General features: G+C 40.1%; 2 protein-coding genes across 2 annotated transcripts in view; both read right to left on the reverse strand.

The window, feature by feature from the left end:
• Positions 1 to 3,810, reverse strand: part of LOC122084753 (ankyrin repeat-containing protein At2g01680-like) — a 6,926-nt gene extending 3,116 nt beyond the window's left edge. The window contains exons 1-3 of the mRNA XM_042653189.1: positions 3,496 to 3,810; positions 2,118 to 2,174; positions 1,428 to 1,967 (exon numbers count right to left, since the gene is read on the reverse strand). Of these exons, the coding sequence (XP_042509123.1) occupies positions 1,428 to 1,967; positions 2,118 to 2,174; positions 3,496 to 3,810 (912 nt within the window). The remainder of the gene's footprint in view (positions 1 to 1,427; positions 1,968 to 2,117; positions 2,175 to 3,495) is intronic.
• Positions 3,811 to 6,773: 2,963 nt separating this feature from the next.
• Positions 6,774 to 7,529, reverse strand: LOC122084754. Its single transcript, XM_042653191.1, has one exon. The coding sequence runs from the start codon at positions 7,527 to 7,529 to the stop codon at positions 6,774 to 6,776; it is 756 nt and encodes a 251-aa protein (XP_042509125.1).
• Between the last annotated feature and the right edge of the window lie 4,135 nt (positions 7,530 to 11,664).

Below are 11,664 nucleotides of genomic sequence, written 5' to 3' on the forward strand. Positions count from 1 at the left end.
AGAAAAAAAAAAAAAATACAAAAGCCAGGAGCAAGCCTCCACCTTCGGCATTGCCATCAGTGGAGGCTCACAACCGTTATTTAGAAGAAAACATGAATCTAAAACGAGAACGCCCTACCATATCAAATTGCAGCTCATTAGCCACATGGAAACTGGTGCTTATAACACTGTAAGCATGATTATCTATTTGTAGTGTTGATTGATTCAAAAAGGTATTAACTAATTAATAAATTACAACAATATAAATTAAAGAACCTTAACAAACAATTACACCAGTTAACATGATGGTGGGAATTCTGCCCTCAAATAAATTTGTATGAAAGTGTGAACCACCCTCATAGTGCATTATGGATTTATTATCCATTTCATTCTCATAGTAAACATATATAAGGAACACAAATAAGTAAAGCAGAAACACTACTATAAGTTCTGGAACTAAAATACAAAAACACATAATCAAGCCCCCAAAATCAAATGAAATGAACTATACTGATTTGTTCAAACAGTGGATTGATTATGTTCGGTCATCGTCAGACGTCCAACCTGCTTTATGAATATTTTCCAGCCCTTCATCGAAGACCTTGCAGTGTAAAGTAAGAGAATAGGGACCACCATTCCACACCAAATACTACTGATGATCCAGAATGAAACCATCACTGCTGTTGTCCTTAGTGCTATTAAAGCCAGTAATGTGATTGTGCCTGATAGAATAAATATATACATAAAAATCCTCAGCCTCAAGGGTAATCCACGCACACACCGAAAGACCAAGCGAGCAGTGTGATATAAGAGAACAAGGCCCACCACTCCCACCCAAATATTGATTAAAACCGTCAATATAGAATAAAGCATACTAAACCACTGATCATCATCTGGTGTGTTAAGTTTGTCTCGAATTCTTGACCCGTTTTGAAGATTGATCCGATTCGACATATTTTGGTGGCAACCTGAATGAAAAATTTTCTGAGATTTGTGATGGAAGCAGAGGGGTTGGGCCGATAGGCCCAAGCCCGGAGCCCATCATTGATCTCGTATGGGGGCGGGGGCGTAGCCCCCGCGGTATGGTTCGACCAGATCGACCGCGACCCGATGGGTCAACCCGCAATTTGGAGTATATATAATGTACTATTGCTTGTTGAGAAAGTCATTGTATTCTAGGGTTTTCACGCAGCTAGGGTTTCAGGGCGAGTTTTTCCTCGCCGCTGCTAGGTTGTAATCTCTCTTCTGCATAGTAAATCATCTTCTTCTTCGCCCGAGGACATAGCACACCACCCTGGTGTGTGAACCTCGTTAAATCTCTGTGTCGTACGGATCTATTGTCTCTTTATTATTCGTGTTTCTTGGTGTTTGATCTAACATGGTGTCACTTGAACTATTGAGACAACGTAAGTTGATACCAATGACGTGATTATGAACCACATAATTACTATTAATATCCACATCAAAAACTTATGCCTCAATGGTAATCCACTTATGAGCAAAAGTGTAATACTCATAGACCCAACCAAAGAAATTGTGTTGAAAGTTAAGAATGCAGAGTAAAGTCCAAAGTTCTTGTTTGCCAGTATAGATTTACCAGCTTTATAGTTATGGTCATCTTGCCAAACACCACCTGGAGGACTCAATATCGCTTGGAAAGCCATGGTAGCAATCACAGTTGACACTATCATTAATGAATCCTTGTTCGTCTTTAACCACTCCTCATATTTGTCAGGGGATTGCGTCTGTGATGAGGAGATTAATGTGTTAGTTCCTGTTATGTCCGTCAGAGTTTTGTTACTATTATTTACTACAGACGATGTAATAATATTCCTGGCTCTTAATGCTCCTGCAGCCCTTAGGGACTCTCCAATATCCATATCTTTCATGTCTCGTGGAGATTGTGTCAAGACATCCAATGCTGTAAGACCACTCCCATTCAATGCATTTACCTCGACTCTGTTTTTATCCAGCAACAACTTGATTCCCTGTTACATGCAATTGATTTTAATCTTGCTCATTTTATTACGTAGATCATGTCATTTTTTTTTCCCGCTAAATGCTCATAATATATTGAAATTAAGAAAAAAAATTTTACAAAAAATCTAGGCAAAGCTACCATAGCTAGACAAGAACACATGATCAAGCCAATTCCCTACTTTCAGCATGGCCATCAGCACGAAGAAACACAAGAACTACAAACAAAAATCCAATAATCAAAAGAAACTAGAATAGGAAAATCGAAATCTAGGTCTACCGGTGCATCAATCTCAAGATCTCCTTGGACTAAGGGGGGCCATATTGCAATTGGATCAGAACTTTGGAGACGAGCAGTGTATTTAAAAAGGAACCAAGGAACAATACCCTCTGGAAAACTTTGCACATCCATTGTTGACCAACGAACCGAGGAACTATACCCTTTAGATAGGGAATTTTTTCAGGACCTTCCAGATTTTTTAATAAAATTAAAACTCATCCAATTTTTTTTTGGGGGAAAACAATAGGTAGGCACATAGATATACCATCAGAGGAGGCTGTAATTTTATAGGAAGGTAGACCCCAAGACTGTTGGTGTATGATGTCTTGTATTTCGTCGCAGTTTAATCCAGGGAGTACTGGTGCAGCACCTAGATAGGCAGGACGGTGGTTCCGCTAGCCGGTTAGCGGGCTGTGGGGGTTGCAAGGGGGGCAGGAGGCCCCCCTGCATAGCAGGGGGTGTAGGGGGGCGCAGCCCCCCGCTCGAATTTTTTATTTGAGGGCAATTGTAGTTTAATCCGGATTAGGGTGGCAATTGTAGTTTAATCCGGATTAGGGTTTTTCTCGCTATATGTTTGTAGCGAGGGTTTATTTCTCTGTAATGCAAGCAATACTGAGAGGTGTAAGGACGAGCGTTGTAACCCTATTCTCCATTGATAGTGAAGCAGGATCTCATCTCACCGGGGACGTAGGCAACCTTGCCAAACCTCGTAAAATCCGTGTGCATTGTTTGTTTTGTTTTTCCATTATCTTCTGCATCGTTTTAGGGTTGCGTTTCTACAAAGACCTCTACTCACATGTGTTTCAAACAGAGTTTTAAAAAAGTTTCAAAAATCGGTGAATCGGCTGATTCGCCTTGGAATCAGTTGAGACAGTTCTTATTTTCTGCCGAATTGAAAATATTCACATTAGGATTCTCCTGAATCGGCATACTTTCAGATTAAATAACTGATTGTAGGGTTCTTGGGACCAATTCCGACCAATTTCAATTCGATCTTAATCAAAATCAGCAGGGACCGATTCAGTCACCGATTCCTGTTTTCAGAACACTGGTTTCAACCTAATTGGCCTTTACCATATGGCAACACAAAGCGTGGAAGACCAGGACTACCAAGAGGATGCATGGGTGCAATGACATACATGGAGGATATGCCCATCTACCAATTTTTATTGTGAGTTGTGGGCTAAAGAAAAACTGCAAGTTTATAAATTAGCTAAAATCTTGCGTATTTGTGGGTGGTGAGTAACCAATGTTCATACCTTCGTCTGTTTCTTAGACGTAGCAAGATGCAAAGCAGTGTTGCCATCATCATCTTTAGAATTGAGGAGCTCTTCTTTGTCACTTGTTGATTCCAATATCAGTTTCAGTGCCTCCAAACGGTTGTATTTCACACACAAGTGTATGATGGTTTCTCCCCTATCAACCTTGACATGAATGACCTCAGGTCGTGCTTGAATCAACTCTTTCATGATATCAATCCGGCCATTAATCGCTGCAAGGTGAAGAGGGGTTCTTCCATCATGGTCAGCAACACACCAAACATTTGGGTTGATACTCAACAACCCTTTCACCATTTCAAGGTTCTCTTTTGCTGAAGCCAAGTGAAGGGGTGAGGAACTTTCTGAGTCTTAACTCAATTGCGAGTTCTGGTTTGCGTCTCAAAATCTCTTTCACAAAATCAACGTGGCCTAGCATTGCTGCTATGTGGAGTGGAGTCTCGTTGAAGCAAGTGATTACAACTCTATCGAGGATTAGCTGGTCTTCTTCAATGAGTTCAATCAGAGATGAGAGACTTCCACTCAACGAAGCTTCATAAAGTCTTCTTCCCTGTTCTTCCTTTTCCATGGATGCTTTCCCTCTGTGTGTACGTTTTTATAGAGATAGATCACTGTAAAGCTTGAAGGGCTTGTTCTCCTTATTAAACTTGCCAAGAGCCTGCAGGAGTAACAAGCTGCTGTTTGATTGCACATGACAGGATATCTTACCCTATCTAAAGGTCGAAAGCCGGAAAAAAATCGTCTGCAATTCTGATCTCGTACAATTCCGTGAAATTCAGGTGGTGACACGTGTATTGATACCAATGCAATGGTCCAGATCTAATTTAAATGACTCTTCACTGATTTGAGGTTTTATTAGTTGTACCAGATCTGGACCATTGCATTGGTATCAATACACGTGTCATCCCCTAAAGATGGTATTTTATGGAATTGTATGAGATCGGAATTGCAGACAATTTCAACCCCCGAAAGCCTGAGTAAATTAATTAATTATTATTTTTTTTCGTAAGACAGTAAAATGAAGCCAAGGCGTCCATTTTTGTAACTTTCTGAAGCTATAGAACAACTACAGATATCTCCAATAAAAATGAAAAAGGGAAAATCTTGAGTGCTGGATCCAATAACTGGGAGAGGTCTTAATCCTCAACATGAGACCTACTACCCTGCAGCCACAAGCTGGTTCGTCTTCTTATGAAAAATCTTGGCGAAAAAGAAAACCGAAAGAAAAATCAGCTCCTGCTCCATCAACTAAGCAGTGCTCCTCCTACTCGGATACTAATGAGCATCAGTGAAAGCATCTTCCAGTCCAGCATAATTGCAAAGAAATCATGACAACCAGTCCCTTCATCTTCCCGATAAGTCCTTCCAAAAAAAAAAGAAAGAAAAAAAGAAAAAGGGTCACAAGATTCTCTCCACATTAGGTTGTTGCTTGGAATAAACGAAAAACTTCTTTTGGTCCAACAAATAATGAATTGCATGGACCAGCAAAGCAGTTACTAGTGGCGCGTCCCTTCTGATTGTGATATGCACTATAAAGTTCATTCCCATACCATTTGAGGGGACTGTTCTAGGGGTACAATAGTGTAGCCTCTCAGTTTGGAGTTTCTTGAACACATGCCCCATAGGCATACCTAGGTCAGTGAATTGCCTCTTAAGGTGGAGAGTGCTGGGTTGGGTTGGGAATGATTTTTTAATAGTTGTATTGGATTTTAAATATTTTTAAAATAGATAATTGATAATATTGGTTTACGAAGTAAATTGTAGTGCCAACCATGCCAATGTGAAAATGGGAGTTTCTTCGTCAGTTCTTATGGTTATGTGAATCCATTTTTCAGACAAGAACAGAGTAAAATCAGTTCACATGGACAATAGACTAAGCAGGAATACCAAATCTAATGTATCTAGTAAGGGAGTATCTCAAAATGAAAAAAAAAGAAGGATTCATCACTGTAGAGGAACAAGTTATATCTCATATCCAAATCGTCTATTTCAAAGATTCAAACCCTTAGATCCATATGTGATCCCATCAGTCCTCACCTCGCTCCCACTCCCTTAATGTAGGTCATTGCGATGGACCATGATGAATGGATTCCCCGAGGCCTTAGAAAAACTGATCCTTAATTTTATCACACTTAAGATTTTTAAAAGAATGATATCATGCATGATGTGGCCAAAAAGTGAAAAACGTGGGAAGTCCATTTGTTTGCCACCTTACCTTCTACTCATGGGAAATACTTCAACCCAAAATCACTTGGGTACACAATTAGGAGTTCCTAAGATGTGAATCAGAGTGTGGATGCAAGAAAGTGCTACCAATGAAGGATAGGGTGGAAGAGTAAACAAGTGTATTGTAGGCCTATGAAAGCATGAGATGCAACCTACCCATGATATCCTTACACCCCCAAAAAAAAAAACCCTTGAATCCCAGTATATTGACAAAACTGCTTAATTTACTTCCACCTGCCATTGTATGGGCAGCTTTTTCCCACTTCAATCATCACCCCTTTTGGAAATTGAAACTTTGGATGTCTCAACAGGGTACAACTTAGGCTGGGCTGAGAAATTGATAAATTTGGAGTAGGGTTTGGGCTAACTCCGGGCTGGATATAATTCAAGTTCGCCCTAGTTAAACCGCCAGGAGCCTCATGGAAAATACACCCTGTGAGAGTTAATGTTTTTATGTATTGAATGCTCTCAATTGAGAGTATATATATATATATATATATATACACTAGTAAAAAGACACATGCAAATGCACGTGACCATGTGAGAGAGAACAAAATGTCTACAAGAAATTAAATATATTTTAATCATATATGATTTCCATTAAGGCAATTAGTAATTTAAGATGATTATTAAATATTAATTTTTCAATTTCAAATAATGATAGACAATTAAGGATTTTTTTAGACAATTATTGGTTGGTTAAATGTATTCTAGAGCAGTAGGGATAGAGAGAAATGTAAAAAGTGAAAATCTAGGGTCCGTTTGATAACGTAACCAGAAACGTATTTCTGTGTTTTCTTGTTCTCAGAAACACAGAAACGGCATAAATACCGTTTGGTAAAAGTGTTCCGTTCCACTTGTTTCTTGAAACATAAATTGAAATTTATAACAATTTATGCTTCAAGAAACATGAATGACGAAACAAGTTTTACTTGTTTCGCTCATTTCTCGAAACAAAAATGGGGCACAAAAAATTGATATTGAAGTCGGAGTTTGGCATCACTACCATCACCACCGTCTCCGACTAGCTCCGTCTACAGAGTTCCTCTCCATTTTGTCAGCCGTCGTCGATTTGGGTTTCTTCCCGCAGATTCCGATGAGGCACTGTCATCTTCCTCGTTGACTCCGCTGCTGTGTCTGATAAGATTGGAGCAATTGACGCTAGCAGTCTTGACTTGAGGAGGATTGTGATCCATGACTATCGAATTCACCATCCCGTAAGAATTATCCATGGAGGCTGAGCTCTGGCTGGGCAGAGGCGCCGGCGGCGGAGCTTGATAAAGCATTTGGGAAGCAGCGGCAGAGTATCCATTATGCTGAGGAATAACCTCAGATGCTTCGTGCTTCATGGATACTACGAATTGAGAATTTCTCTGATTAACCGCTCCGGTGGGAGTCGTCGATACTGCTGGAGACTTGTCACCGATCTCACGGATATCAGGTGAGGGAGGTCCAGCGACACCGCCACCACAAGACAAGAACCTCGCAAACAGGCTCTCCGCTTCGAGACTTGAAGAACGAGGTTGTAGGAAATCATCAACTCCTCCTTCTCCATCTTCGCTGCTACCGTCCACGTAATTTGCAAGCAGGGGGCTCGGGGCAAAGTGAAATCGCATCAGACCGGAATTCAGCTCTTGCTGCTGCTGATGGCGATCGAAAACCATGGTTTCTCTACTTTTCTGTTGTAGTTCTCCTTCCGAATGCTTGGAAGTCGAAGGGAACAGAAGATCCATGTCTTTTGAGGATGCTAAAGACGCATACATCCTTGATGATCTGAACTCCAAATTCATCCTTGATGATCGACCCCTCAATTTGATGCCAAGAAGCATTAGCTTCTGACGCCTGTCTTGTTCAAGGAAATAGTCGGCTGTCACGCCGGAGCATCTATTTCTTCAAGCAAATGGCCGCCGATCGTTATCCACTGGAATGTAAATACAACACTGTAATCATCCAATCAAACGGAAACAAGGTTTATCAAACACCCAAAATTCTGTTTCTGTTCCCAGAAACGGAAATTTCTGCTTCTGTCGTTTCTTGAAACAGAAACAGCAGAAACGTTATCAAACGGGCCCCTAATGTAGAAAATTTCGGAAGAAACCTTTTTAGAACACTTAATTGGTTTTTAAACAGGCTTCTCTCTCTCTCTCTCTCTCTCTCTCTCTCTCTCTCAAAAAGTGATTTAGTTACTATTTACATGGGAGACTCTACTCAAACTAAACATTATTTCGACAAAACTTTGTCACTTTAATTTGGTTTCTAACTTGTCCAACTGTTGAGTTGACTTAGACTAACTCGTCAGTTAATATCATGGAAAATTTGCAAAAAAGTCATAACCACTCCCCTCCTACAAAATTCATTTAAAAAAACTATAAAGAGAACACAAAATTTCTTAAGAAAATCTATATCTATGTCTCAGTTAAGAATCCCCGCTAATACCATGAAAAACAAAAAGAGGTGCAGTGTCCCAAGTAGAAGTAGTCGTTGCAGCTGCATGCTTAGCTAGTCTATCAACTACTGCATTTGCTTCATAGTAACAATGTGATATTTTCCATGGAATGCTATCCAAGAAGCTCTTATAGAACCACCATTTTTGCTGAAAGCACCACGAAATTTTTTTTATTTAGAATACAACTCACAACTGATTGTGAATCACATTCTACCGACAACCTGGTTACATTCATAGGCGAAGCATGATGTATTCCACCAAAGAATGCTGCTTAGATAGACATTCATATATTTGTCCTTCTATAAAATATAAAGTACAATGCATGTTGAATGAGAAGCTGATAAAATAATAATTTACAAAACTTATCTAGAAAGATTTGTGATGTATTTTATCCAACTCTATCTCTAGCAAGAAACATCCCCCAACCAAAAGTAGAGAAAGAAATAAAACTTTTGATATTCATTACAAGAAGTTGGATTGAACATGAGTTTGCAATGGTTTTTCGATTCCTCAGTACAGCCATAGTTGCAGGATTTTTGTCAAGATGAGTGGAGTGCTTGAAAAATAACCATACAGATAAATCTCGATGGTTGGAGAGGGTAATTCAAGGCCCATGTGTTGTTTTCCTTTCAAGAGAAGCTTGTGCCTAAAACCACATGTTATTGACAACTCATGCTCCATCGCTTGCAATGGTTTTTTGATTCCTCAGTATAGCCATTGCCATTAGACTATCTAGGACCCTAGAGAGTATGGGATCCCTTGATTTCTTTATGCTCCTAATTGCATAACCAGAGTATAAGGAATGAAAACAAGGAAAAGTAAATCAGAACAATATATGGGCTTCTACAAACAATAGTTTTCCCTAAACATAACTTATGATTTTACACATTTATCTATCCAAATGATGGGTTTCTAGAAGCCTTAAATGATTTAGTTCATAAATCCAAAACAAACCAGAATCACAGTGACATGTTTAGAAACCAGATTTCAAGAAAATTATAAGAAAAGACCAAGAGGAATAGCTATTCCTTCTCTTTGAACTTTGATGCCATATGTCTTGGGGCATAAAGATTTCAGAACTCAAAACATGTAAGAATAGCAGTACATAATAAATTTAAAATGAGAGAATTATTGAGAGCGAAGAGAAAAGTATCAGAGGGAGGGGAAGGGCGTGACATTATGTGATAAGATTGAGTGAGGAGAAACAAGGAGATGGACTGATACCTCAATATTATCTCTAATTATAAAGTTCTTTTATTTTTTTAGAGATACCTTAGTTGCAAGGCATAATGTGGCTAAAAAGGCTTATGAATCGGCTATCTTGCTTCAAGAGAAAGTCTGGTCTGAAAAATCACGTCTGAAATGGCTCCGTCATGGGGATCACAATTCCAATTTTTTTCACATGTCAACAAAGCTTCGATGTGCAAGAAATCAAATCAAAGAGATCCAGGATGGTAATGGAGGGGTTATCTCTTCGCCTATGGGTATTGGCAATTTTGTGTATGATCGTTTTGAAAAATTCCATAAAAGAGACCCTACAGTCGCAGTGACGGATATTCTAAGTTGTATCCCTAAGGTCGTGATTGTTGAGAACAATGGTGCCCTATTGGCTACTCCTTTTGTAGAGGAGATCAAGGTTGCGGTGTTCGACTTGGATCCCAACAGTGCTTCTAGGCCAGACGGCTTTCCTAGGACTTTCTATTGCTCTTGCTGGAACATAGTAGGGCCCGAGGTATGTTCTGCAGTTAATTTTTTTTTTTGTTGAAGGGGTCATCACTAAAGGGGTAAATTCTAATTTTTTGACTTTAATTCCTAAAATTACTGGTGCCTGTAAGGTTAATCAGTTTTGCCCCATCTGTTTTGGGAGTTTTTTTTCTTAAAATAATCCCCAAAATTATTGCCATTCGGTTATCTAATCTTCTTCTGAGATTGATCTCTGATGAACAAAGTGCTTTTCAGAGGGGGAAAGTGATTTTTTCCAATATCTGTATGGCTTCTGAGCTGACAAATTTGTTGCATTCTAAATCTTTTGGGGGTGGTATGGCTCTGAAGCTAGATATCCATAAGGCATATGATACACTGGATTGGTCTTTTCTATTTGATGTTATGCGCAAATTTGGTTTTTCCTAGATTTTTATTGATCGTTTGCACCAAATTTTGATCTCTAAAAGAGTTTTTGTTCTTATCAATGGTGGTCCGGTGGGTTTCTTTGGAGTGGAAAGGGGTTTACAACAAGGTGATCCCCTTTGCCCCATTTTGTTTATTATTGCTGAGGAAGTTTTATGTCGTGGGCTCAATATGCTGATTCTAGAGAAGAAGATCAGGTCATTGTCAGGTCCAAGGAACACATTGACTCCCTCTCATTTGTTATATGCAGATGATATTTTCATTTTCACTTCTGCAAAGATTAGAAGGGTTAGACACCTTAAAAAGTTTCTGGATCATTCGGATTTTTCTTTCTTATTTGCCTATGGTCTTAGTGGGACTTTGTTTGATTAGAAGTGCCTCCAACTTGGAAGAACTTAGGATTGATGATGATGAAGGCTGGTTTGGAAGATAGGATTTCGGTGCCCAGACATGACCCTGGAGAGGGTCTTCCGCCTAGTAGGGGAAGACAACTCCGGCTGACTGATCTTTGGAAGCGGCTCCCTGTCGTGGAGCCTACAGAGACTTCGATTGGAATTTGAAGGGCACGAGAGTCTTGGAATTTGAAGGGCAAGGTGAAGATAGTTCCTATGGGGAAAGCATTCACGACCTTTCAGTTTGATACAGAGGCAGACATGGCGTCAATGTGGAGAAGAAGTTAAGCGAAGATTGGAGGTCAGTATGTCCGATTCCAAAGATGGCACCCTGGCTTTAGTATTCATGACAGGATCGTTAACTAGGCCCTAGTCTGGGTTCGGTTTCCTAATCTACGTTTAGAATACTGGCATGAAAAGGTGTTCTTGACAATGGCAAAGGCGGCAGGGTGACCAGTTGCCTTGGATCAGCGCACAAAAAATGTCATATATGGGAACTTTTCCCGTGTTCTGGTTGAGATCGAGGTGGGTGCTCAAAGACCTGAGGAGATACCAGTTGAGTTTTGGCAGCCCGAAACTGATATAATTTGTTCTGGTTCACTCAGCAGTTGATCTATGAGGATGCACTGGCGAAGTGTGGGTTTTGTAAGAAAGTGGGGCATGTTATTGGAGACTGCAGGGAGAAGAAGATGGCAGATTCCAAAATCGCTAGAACTGAGAACGATGGTGGTATCCCTGGAGCAGTATATGTCGATGATGGCCCTAGGGGCTCAGTGGTGGCTGCGATGGAGGCTAACTCAGAAAGATCTCAACAGAGGCATACTAGTGGTGGTAGACCCACTGGTCATGGTGAAGGATACTCCTCCCTAGGCGGTGGAGCAACCACGCTGGAGGGTGAAGTTGCCAATAGAGGGGCATGTGAGAATCTCAGCCAGAATATTCTAGAAAAGGAAACCGATT

The sequence above is a fragment of the Macadamia integrifolia genome, chromosome 7, assembly GCF_013358625.1.
Source record: "Macadamia integrifolia cultivar HAES 741 chromosome 7, SCU_Mint_v3, whole genome shotgun sequence".
In the NCBI taxonomy this organism is placed as follows: domain Eukaryota; kingdom Viridiplantae; phylum Streptophyta; class Magnoliopsida; order Proteales; family Proteaceae; genus Macadamia; species Macadamia integrifolia.

What these genes read in the sequence shown, in the direction of transcription:
- LOC122084754 (XM_042653191.1), bottom strand. Translation starts at nt 7,529, where the DNA reads ATGAATTTGGAGTTCAGATCATCAAGGATGTATGCGTCTTTAGCATCC.